Source organism: Dipodomys ordii, unplaced genomic scaffold, assembly GCF_000151885.1.
Source record: "Dipodomys ordii isolate 6190 unplaced genomic scaffold, Dord_2.0 Scaffold93, whole genome shotgun sequence".
Lineage (NCBI taxonomy): Eukaryota > Metazoa > Chordata > Mammalia > Rodentia > Heteromyidae > Dipodomys > Dipodomys ordii.
In genome coordinates this window covers 566,606-577,978 of record NW_012267309.1, presented here as the reverse complement: position 1 = coordinate 577,978, position 11,373 = coordinate 566,606, and the positions used below count along the sequence as shown (strand labels likewise).

General features: G+C 43.3%; 1 protein-coding gene across 2 annotated transcripts in view; it reads right to left on the bottom strand.

Annotated features, from left to right (window-relative positions):
* Nucleotides 1-620: 620 nt before the first annotated feature.
* Syk (spleen tyrosine kinase) overlaps nt 621-11,373 on the bottom strand; it is a 45,393-nt gene continuing 34,640 nt past the window's right edge. For both annotated transcript variants that reach the window (XM_013026413.1, XM_013026416.1), the window contains 4 exons: nt 10,140-10,329; nt 5,040-5,180; nt 4,065-4,177; nt 621-1,359 (listed from right to left, as the gene is read on the bottom strand). In XM_013026413.1, coding sequence (XP_012881867.1) covers nt 1,287-1,359; nt 4,065-4,177; nt 5,040-5,180; nt 10,140-10,329 — 517 coding nt within the window. In that variant the 3' untranslated portion in view covers nt 621-1,286. The remainder of the gene's footprint in view (nt 1,360-4,064; nt 4,178-5,039; nt 5,181-10,139; nt 10,330-11,373) is intronic.

Below are 11,373 nucleotides of genomic sequence, written 5' to 3'. Positions count from 1 at the left end.
AATTGATTCTCTCTTCAGAAACTCCTCTTCAGATGACTTTGATACTCATGTTGTCCTCTTCTCTGGTGCAGTTGAGCCCCACCCCCCCAAATTCTTGTGATGAAGACAAAATTATATGACATAGTATAAATCCAAATGTCTAGGATAGGGTCTTTGTAGGTGGGGCTTTAGGATGTGATTGCATGTAGAGGAGGTCTTAAGAGTGGGGCCCTCTCTCTGTCTGAGTAATGCCCTCCCAGACTTCGACTCATCAGATGCCTGCACCTTGACAATGAACTTCCCAGAACTGTGAATGACAAATGTCTTCATAAATTGCCCAGTCTAGATGATCCATGATAGCAACTAAAGGGGACCAGCATGGCCTTCCTTACAGATGCATGCATTCATTCATGGTAGCATGCTCTCTGCTGTGCTCCAGACATAGCAGTCTGAAGTATTCTATGTCATACAAGGTGAACAGGAGCCTGCCACTCCCACACAAGGGGAGCTTTATTCACTTGTCCCTATCAGGCACAGATGGCCAGGCCTCGACATAGTCTGCAAGGGGCACACAGGCCAAACCAGGGGTTTCCTAGGGGCTTTGTTCCTCTTCCAGATGTTTCTTATGTTCCAAACACAGAGCAAAAGCAACATCCAGGTTTATTATTAATTATGACTATTCATATTATTATTAGTTCACTAACTGGCTAGATGGTTAGAACTCATACTGGTAGAGCTTATTCCGCCTCCTCTTCATTCTCTTCCTTTTCTCCTTCCTTCTACTCTTCTTCCTCCTCCTCCTCTTTCTTTGAAAGCTCCCATAGCATTTATCCATTCAGACAGCATTTCTGTGACCAGGGATCAGTCTCACAGCTGCCAAAGTCTGTTCAAGATGCAGTTGTCCTTTTTTTTTTACCCTGGCTGTTTCTCCATCTCAGGAATCACCTGCGAAATGCTAGCTGAAAGATCTGCAGAGGCTAAGTGGATGAGAATGCCCTACACCCCCCAGCCCTGCCTCTAGTTCAAGTTTTCCAGGATTCCTGCAGTCCAGGCCCCAGTGAAAATAAAAGGAATTCGGAATCAGATCTTAGAAGTGATCTGTCATGAAAACCACACAGATGAATTCAGGGGCCCCTTTGTCCAGCCTCCTTCTGGGGATGAGCTTGTTCTGGGGAGGGAGAGTCTAAGGACATGCCGTGTTCCACATGAAGCTGGCTCTCTCCACCGGCAGAGGGTGTTGCAGACACTGAAAACCAGTCCATCAGAATACATTTGCCCAGGAGGGGACCGACACCAGAGGGAGCTGGCTAGTTAACCACATCGTAGTAATAATTGCGCAGCCGCAGTTCCACTGCTACAAATCCAGGCCTCTTCTCCACCCTGGGAAAGAGATGTTAGTGTGTGTCAAGACGGCTCTTGAAATAAATACTATAGATCAACCACCCCTCTACAGCATAGAGCGCAAACAGTTGCACTCCCTGGTAGCCAAAGCTTAAAAGAGGTGCTCCAGCATCTGTCTATCTGGTTGGTGTTCCAAAACAGAAATACAGCCTCATCCCACTCCAGACCTACAGAAACCCAACCCTGCATTTTCTCAAGATCTCCAAGGGAATCGTGTACTGGAAAAGTTCGGGATCCTTTACAACTCTCCCCCTGTACAGGCTTTTGCAATTCCAGCAACATGTCTAAAAACATGTTGGAGCTGGACAACATACTACAGATGTGGATCGTGTTTAACTCTCAAATGTTTGAGAGGAAAAAATATATGGGCGTAAGTATTGTTCTTCCTTCTCAGGTCACTTTCTCAATGGGGGCTGTTAATAGGAGCTCTTATTTTTTTTATTTTTTATTTTCTTTTGTCATTTGTGGGGCTTGAACTCTGGGCCTGGGTGCTGTCCTTCAGCTCCTCAGCTCACGGCGAGCGCTCTACCACTTGATTCACAGCATCATTTCATGGTTTTCTGGTGGTTTATTGGAGATAAGAGTCTCACGGACTTTTCCTGCTGGGGCTGGCTTTGAACTGTGATCCTCAGGTCTCAGCCTCCTGAGTAGCTAGGATTACTAGCATGAGCCACTGGCTCACGGCTAATAGGAACTCTAGAACGTAAAACAGTGATAGCCAAGATAAAGACCTAGAGGTTGTCTATTATGTCATCATCATCTTCTTCTGCACTGAAAATTGAACTCAGGACCTTGAGCCTACTAGGCAAGTGCTTACCACTTGAATTATGCTCTCCCTAGGTCCATCCTACTATATTATTTTTGTTGTTGTTATTATTATTATTATTAATTTGAGACTAGGTCATGCTAGCTTTGTCCAGGCTAGCCTCAAAGCAGGGGTCCCCTGCCTCTGCTTCCCAAGTACCTGGAATTACAGGTGTGCCCTACCACACCTATTTTCTGTTGTAAATCTTAAAACAGGAAGGCTGTACTGTTAGTAAATGATGTGCTGATATAAGTAAACTATGGGCAAGACTTTTAATAGTCCATGATCTGTAAATAAGCATGCGCATGCTCTAACGGGAGCATACGGTAACAATTTAAGGATGTATAGCTGCTCTTCCACATCCACAGAGGACTAGTTTCAGAACCCCCATCAATACCAAAATCCTCAGATGTTCCCGTCTGCTCTATAAAATAATACAGTATTGCATATAACTTCAGATATCTTCCTATATATGTCAAACCACCTCTAAATTACTTATGTAATATTGGATATAAGGTAATTGTTATGGAAATAGTTGTATCATAAAAGGAATAATGACAAAATATGATGTGGCATGTTTCACTTGTTCCCCTCAGATGCAGTTAGGCATATATTTTCAATCCATTGTTTGTTGAGTCTACTAATATGGAACCTGCAAGCCCATTGTCTTCACTAAAACCTTGAGAATCCATCCTCACCTCCAAGTTATTTGTAAGCGAGTTTCATATTAGTGGCTTGCACCTCAGGTGGCTGAGATCTGAAGGTCATGATTCAAAGCCAGCCTGGGTAGGAAAGTCTGTGAGACTCTTATCTACAATGAACCACCAAATAGCTGGAAGTGGAGCGATGGCTGAAGTGATAGAGTAGTAACCTTGAGCAAAAAGGCTAAGAGATAGAACCCAGGCCCTGAATTAAAGTACTCATACTGACAAAAAGAAGTTATATTTTTTCCTATTTTGCAAAATTTGGGGCTATAATGCCAATGAATAATGTTACCAACAGTGTCAAAAAAAAAGATCCTGATATTAAGCTCATTGCTACATTCCACATCCAGCCATTCTGTCTCACAACTACCATTCCACTGATTTCAGCCGATATGTGAGAACAGACAGAACACACTGAGCACCAAGAACCACTACCATTAGCAGAGCAGAGTGTTTTCTGCACTGCCCACTTGGGTAGTCCCATCAGATGGCATTGTGGCTAATGCTTCATCTGCAGTGTTCCAACATGTAGCACTTAGCAGCACTTCCTAAGAAGCTCCATGCTCTGGAGCAGTGACTGACATCCACCTTCTGCCATACCAGAATGTGTCCAGTGCCTCAGCTGCTGTCCAAAATTTCAGAGTCCTCATAATGTACTTGTGCTCTGGAGATGTTGAGGGTGGTTTAGCAGGGAGCAAAAGAGTCCTGCATGTTATGAACTGGGAGAGACTTTGACCCTGCCACACTGGGTTGTGCGAGTGTATCACACGGTAAGCCTCTGGCATTGAACCTGTCTGTGATCTGCAGGATCTCCTAGTGGAGATTAAATGTTCTGCTACCGAATAGGGTACTAGCCATTGCCTGAGCACATCACGGGTGTATGTTCCAAACTCTGGAGAATCACTAAAGCTTCTGATAGTGATCCCATAAGATCGTGCTGCCTGGTGATTTTGTATAAGGACACTCTAAAATGTTCACACAAGGGCCAGAATGCGGACTGATGCATATCTCAGGATGCATCCCTTTTGTTAAGTGACATGACTGGATCTTGAGCAAGTCAGTCCCTGCTCCTGGCTCCCTGGTTTACTGGGAAGGCAGAACGTGATGTATGTTTCTTGAAAAGGCCATCTCCCTCCAGAGCCCTGGATACAGAGCAGAAAGTGTCTGGTACTCACTCATAGGTCCAGCACAGGTTCATTAGCTCATACATCTCTCTCGGGCACCCTGCGGGGCAGCCCATGCGCTCTCCTTTCTCCAGCATGGCGGTCACCTCGCTCCCCTTCATTCCCTGAGACAAACAAATACACATGAGCTTTGAAAATAGTGCTAGCATACAAAACAAAACAATTCTTCCCCCAAGAGGAAATGAGTATACGCACAGACGAAATGCTTTCAATGATGTAAGCTACACAGCCAGGAACACATCAAATGCATGGCTGGAGGTCAGGAGGGACTGCCCAGTGGGAGGGGAAGTTGGGACTCTGGGTTCTACTGTTTCCCCAACTGGAGGTTCATTTCACAGCAGGTATCAGCTTCATGCTGCTATATTAATGTATGTGTATGTAGGATGATATATAATATATTAAAATATTCTAACTAGTCACTAGTAACTCACACCCATAATCCCAGATCTCAGGAGGCTGTGATCTGAGAATCAAGGTTCAAAGCCAGTCAAAACAGATAAATCTGAGAGACTGTTACCTCTAATTAACTACCAAAAAGCTGTAAGTGGAGGTGTGGAGGCATGGCTCAAGTGATAGAGCACCAGCCAGCAGAGCAAGAAGACAGAGCACCAGACAGCAGAGCAAGAAGCCCTAAGTTCAAGTCTCTCTCTCTCTCTCTCTCTCTCTCTCTCTCACACACACACACACACACAAACACACACACAAATACACATCTAAAACTCGTAGCAGTGATAAATTTGATACTGTCAGTAGTCATAATTCTATTTCAACACTAAAAAGGAGGTCTGGCTATCAATTCTATGCATCTATCTATACATTTAATATGCAATGAAGAAACAACCCTGTTCAGTTAGCATCAAGTAATGTTTTTGAGCTCTTTCATCATTTTCGGGTTCCTGTGAAAATAGTCTGGTGCTCATTTGTGCTACAGCTGAGACATGAAGCAGAGAGTAAAGGCCAGCTCACGCGGTAAGGCTTCTGCCCGTAGGAAAACGCCTCCCACATCAGCACCCCGAAGCTCCAGACGTCACTCTTGCTGGAGAACTTGTAGTAGTTGATGCACTCTGGCGCATACCACTTCACCGGCCACTTCCCGTGTGTCTGTGCCTACAGACAAAGCAGAGGCCAGCATCTCATGAACAACATGCAATGCACCATGCTCAGCGCAGCTTTACTCCCCAGAACTGAGATGAACAGAAACTGTGGCCCCTATAGACCATGGCATGGGTGCTGTCCACCCGTGAAGAGGAGAGAAAAAGGCCCTAACCCAGACTGCCACAGAGAAGAAACCTATGGGATCATGGTAAGGGGAAAATGCCAGCCACCAAAGGACAAAGGCAGTATAACTGCACTTGTATGAGAGACCTAGAGTCACTAAAACTATCCATGAGACAGAGGGGAAAATGGACTGTCGGGCAGGGTGAGGAGAGAGGAGAGTATCTGATGGATGAATACAGAGTTTAACTTGCAAGTGGAAAGAATTCTGACATCAAGTTGTATTGTTATATTGTATTGTGTGTACTGAGTGCCATTAAACTGAGAACTTGAAATTAAGGTGCTAAATTTTGTTATATGCATTTTACCATAATTTACAGAAGGATAAATAAGCTTATGAGCTGCAACATGCTGTGTGTGTGTGTGTGTGTGTGTGTGTGTGTGTGTGTGTGTGTGTGTGTGTGTGCAACTTACTTTTTAATGTTCCTACCTGGAACATCATGAACCTAACTGTATATCAGCACATGAACTCTTGGAAAAGATTTGCCTTCTGTGCTGCATTGGATCCCCCAGGACTGATAGAATCAGGCTCCTACTGAAAGTCTCTTAGATGGTTTGCAGCTTTCTTCTATTACAAATCAGCTGGAACACATCACAGAGGCTTGTGTCTGCCCCAAAGGGAGCCAAGGGGTGACAGTGCTGGAGCCGAGCCGAGCTGCTGCACAGACCCTGCTTCCCTCACTGTCATTGCTCTGTGATCTGATTTAACTCTTGATTCTTTTATACTTCACCCTGCTCCATGTTCCTAAAGAAGTCCTTCCTGTCTCTACTTTTCAGGATTGCTGGACCCTTCATTGCCTCTTCTAACATGGCTTTTACTTCTGTTATGGTCCTGTCTCTCCTGGCTGATTCTCAAAGAGCTGTTGGTGCCTTCTCTGACAATAAACTGTCTAATAGCCAGGGCAGTGTCAGAAGCAGTGTTCAGGTTCTTGAATGCTTCTTTCTCAAGGGGCCCATCCGAATACAAGCAGATGAATAGATTTATGCAGAGAGCCTCTCAGATCTAAAAGGATCAAATCATAACCAATGAACAAAGCAAGACAGTGATTTATAAGAAACAGGTCATGTAGAAAAACCACATTCTTAAAGACAGGTCTTTCCTCCCTTGTCCTTTGAATCTGAGTAGTCTGTGGCAATTCTTACCAACCCATCAAGTGGAAATCACTTGACAAGAGTTTCTGAATCCAGGCCTTATCAGCTTTGTCAATGTCACAAACCTCTGTTTCCGACTCTTGAGCTGCCACGCTGTGAGAAAGCCCAAGGGCCATTAGGAGGCTCACATTATGAGTCTAATCAGTCACTAACTAATGAATGCATAGAATGGAACTGGATCCCTGGACCTCCATGGGGCAGCCTCCCAGCTACTGTGTGCAGCAAACACACCAGTCCTCACTGAGCTCTATCCACACTGTGGTGTGGACCCTGCATATACACACACACCAGCAGGGGCTGCTGGCCACCGAGCATGAGCCAACCTGTCAGACAGCAGAAGATAACAGTGACACATTGACATTTCCCCCTTCTCTGTGTCCTCTGAGAGTGCCTGCTCCACACAGGCTTCTTGGCTTCTTCACTCCAACATATGCCCAGCTTTAGAACACATTCTGTCTTCCCGAGTCCTGTGCTCTTTCTTCTAGGCTGGGCCTCTGTCTAGACCATGTTGTTCTCTCAGTACCCTCATTTCCAAGGGCACCTCTCTAGGATGGCTGTTTTGTGAGGAATGAGGTGAGTGATAGGCTGTGTGGGAGCAACATGCTGGGCAGCTGGTGGTGCCTACGATGCTCTCCCAGAGGCTTTCAGGGCCCAAGAGGGTGAAGCCAGCCTGCTCCTGGGGTTCATCCCATTAACAAGTGACACCCTCCATTTCCACGAGGAAGGACATGGTCACTGTTAGGTAAATTAAGTTGGCAGCCGACTAAAGAGAGCAGCACGTGGTATTCAGGCAAGGGAAAGGTTTATTTGCAGGCCGCCTCTGGTCAAGTTGGAAGCCCAAGCAGCAGGAATAAAAAGGATCGAATCACAGCCAGGCCAGACTTACCAAGGCCAGGGGTGGGAGAAGGTGTGGCCACCCAGGATTCAGATGTGACCTCAGGGAGGGGGGAAGGTGACTGATTTCTAGTTTGTCCGTTACCTAGGTGACACAGGTACTGGGCAGAGACTTAACCAAGAAGAGGGATGAGTCTGCTCCACCTTCCCAGGGTGGACCTTACAGTCCCTTAGGACTTCAATAACCATCTCAGGTTGTGACACTCAGGCTCAATCCCACAGTCCCCAACAGAATGGCCACACTGGTCCTTTCTTGCCACTTATGAATTGGCCCTATAAAGTTTTCCATTTATTGCTGAGACTTTTAGATATTCCTAGAGAATTGCAGAGCTACAGATTTTTCTTCAGCACATTCTTTTCCTTACCAGATGTAATCCTATTACTTGGTCATCATAAACCATAGATATGTTCATAGGGTTTATTTCCTTTCTCTTCTTTCTGTTGTTATTAGTTCATTAGAGGATTTGGAGGTGGGTAGCAGAAATAGCACCACCTCAGAAAGTAGGGTGGGTGCTTGTGAAGTTACTTAGGGAAATCTAAGTGCATGCCCAGTTTGGTTAGTACTATGCTTTACTGGGAGTTCATCCTTAGTTCAGCCTGGACAGATGAGCAGGTGTATTTCTTTTCTAGCCTCATTCATTACATTGATTTTTACTTTGTAGAAATATATTGCTTTTTTTTCTTTTGCTGATATTGTGGCTTGAACTCAGGCCTTGCACTCTGGCTCAGCTTGTTTGCTCATGGCTGGTACTCTATCATTTCAGTCATTTCTCCAATCCAGTTTTATGCTACTTAATTGGAAATAGAGTCTCATGGCTTTTTCTACCTATACTGGCTTCAAACCATGATCTCCTGTCTCAGCCTCCCGAGTAGTTAAGATTACACAAGTGAATCACTCAACGTATTATCTTTTTTAAAAAATAGCTCAATTACCCTAGGTACTAATTATGCTCATAGGACAATTTCCTCATACATAGTAGAAAGACAGGAAACCTTAATTTTTTACTTGGGTAGAGATGTCAAACTTACTTGACACTTTGCATCTGCATTTTCAAACTTTTACATATAGATCTGTGTATATGTTAAAGATTATTTTGGAAGTGATCCATACCAGGGGTGGTAAAATAGCGTCCCACAGATGTGGGAAACGTGTTCTGTGGGGAAAAGAAGTCCATGGATGAATTAGAGTTGAGATATACAACAAAGACCAACTATCCACTGGCATTCACAATACCTATTCACAGAAACAGGGCTCAGGGAAATGTTTCAGAAATCTTCCCATCCCACTTGCATTTTTCCAAAGGAATTTAGCCATGGATTTCCACACTTCTTTTTTTTGTAAAATGAGCCAGCAGTTAACATCTGATTCCCTGCTATTTCATGAAAGATAATTTGGAAGACACTAGTCTGAAAAAATCTCAATGGATGATATATTAGAGTATGTTTACTTTATTTTAACTGATAGGATCAATACTGAATAAGAGCATTTTTATCAGGAACTCTATTACACGGTTGGTGGCAATGTAAACTAGTACAACTACTATGCAAGGCACTGTAGAGATTTCTCAATGGACTAAACACAGAATTGCCCTATGATCTAGTGATACCTCTTGGACATTTCTCCAAAAGACTACAAGTCAGGATTCAGTAAAGACACCTGTGCATTCATGTTTGTTGTTGACACTGTTCACTGTAGCCAACTTAGGAAAACAGCCCAGCTGGCCTGAAATGGATAAGTGGATCAAGAAAATGTATGTATATGTGTACATATACATATATATAAGTATATATATACACGTACACACATATATGTATAAACACACACTTAGAAATTTTACTCATCCATTAGAAGGAATAATATTATATCACTCACAGGGGAATGGGAGGATCTGGAAAATTATGTTTAGTGAAGTAAGTCAGGTTCAGAGAGACAAAGAATGCATGCTTCCTCTCATATGTGTAAATTAGAGTTACATTATAAACATATAATGAACATATACAGAGTCATATGCATATGAACACAAACAAATTGACTAAAGTATGCTACATGCAGGGAAGGATTTCAAAAGCACAACTCCTTTGAACAACTAAGTTATATTTTAACAAAATGAATACCAGGAAGCTGAACCATGTTTCCTCTTGAGGTGAAGGAAGATGAACAGAGAGAGAGGAGTGGGTGAATGCAGTAATAACATGCAACCCACATGTATGAAAGTGGAATCAGGTAACTTGAGGGGATGGGTAGGGTTGGAAGAGATGGGGAAGAATGATGGAAGAGGATACACTGATCAAGATGCATTGTATTCATAGACTTGCTGAACTGAAACCTCTTTGTACGATCATTTATAGATAATAATGAAAAAGAAGGAAGAAAGGAAAGAAGGAAGGAAGGAAAGAGAAAAAGGAAAGGAAGGCAGGAAAGATGAAGGAAGGAAGGAAAGATGAAAGAAGGAAAGGAAGGAAAGATGAAAGAAAGAAAGGAAGGAAGGAAGGAAGGAAGGAAGGAAAGAAGGAAGGAAGGAAGGAAGGAAAGAAGGAAGGAAGGAAGGAAAGATGAAAGAAGGAAAGGAAGGAAAGATGAAAGAAAGAAAGAAAGGAAGGAAAGAAAAAGGAGTTTTGAGAGAAGCCAGGGCTACTTGTGGAACTGCTTCTTCAGATCCTATCACACTGAAATGAAGAGAACACACATTTCCCTCTTGATTTATTGTGACCGGTTGCCATGACTTCTAGCTGAGATTTTCCTACCTTATAGTAGCTTTCATCAGCTCCAAGTGCTTTGGAAAGACCAAAATCACTGATCTTAGCATAATGTTGAGTGACCAGCAACACGTTTCTTGCGGCCAGATCTCTATGCACAAAATTGCACTCTTCCAAATACTTCATTCCCATGGAGACCTGATGGACCAGCTCTATGATATTCTTGTCCTTGACATGCCTGAAGGTCAAAAGGGTACGATTAGGGGCAGTGAACATGGAGGCAACTATGCTTTTCAGGATCCACACAAGTAGATCCACTTACTCCCTATTCTTCTATTTTTGTGCCAGTACAGCCTGAACTCAGGGCCTAATGTTCTTGTTTAGCTTTTTTGTTGAAGGCTGGCACTCTACCACTTGTGCCACACCTTCACTTCTGGCTTTTTGGTAGTTAATTGGAGATAAGACTCTTCAATTTCTTACCTGCAAAGGACAGGTAACAATGCCTTCTGTTGATGGAAACGAAAATGACAATCTAAGTACAAGCAAAATGCAGCATATGGAGGAACGAATCTTTGGCTGGTGTTCTTCCTCTGAGTTTTTCTATCTCAATAACAGCTTTAAAAGAGTACAGCATAATTGCTCCACAGATGGATGCAACCAGTACACAGCAACCAACACCTTCAGAAGTTATCACTAAAGGGAACTTAATAGACAAGTGGCTCATTCCTGTCATCACTGGCTCCTCAGGAGCTGAGATCTAAAGATCAAGTTTCAGTCAGCCCAGACAGACAAATCCCAAGAGACTCTTACCTCCAATCAACCACTAAGAAGGTGGAAGTGAAGGAGTACCTCAAGTGGTAACGCATAAAACAAGAGTGAAAAAGCCAAGCAAGAATGTGAGGCCTTGATTTCAAGCCCCACTTCTGGCACATACATACATACATACAGACAGACAGACAGACAGACACACACACACACACACACACACACACACACACACACACACGTGCACGCACATATATAAATAAAATATAAACAAATTAATTAATAATAAAAAGAGCATGTTCTACCTAGAAAGGAGAGATTTCCTGACTAGAAATCCTGAGTCATGCTCCTGGATTGGAAAGATTAACATCGTGAAAATGGCAATACTTCCCAAGGCTATCTACAAATTCAACACAATACCTATCAAAATTCCAACCTCTCTTCAAGGAAATAGAAGAGGCAATCCAAAAATTCATATGGAACAATAAAAGACCCCGAATAGCAAAAACGCTCCTCA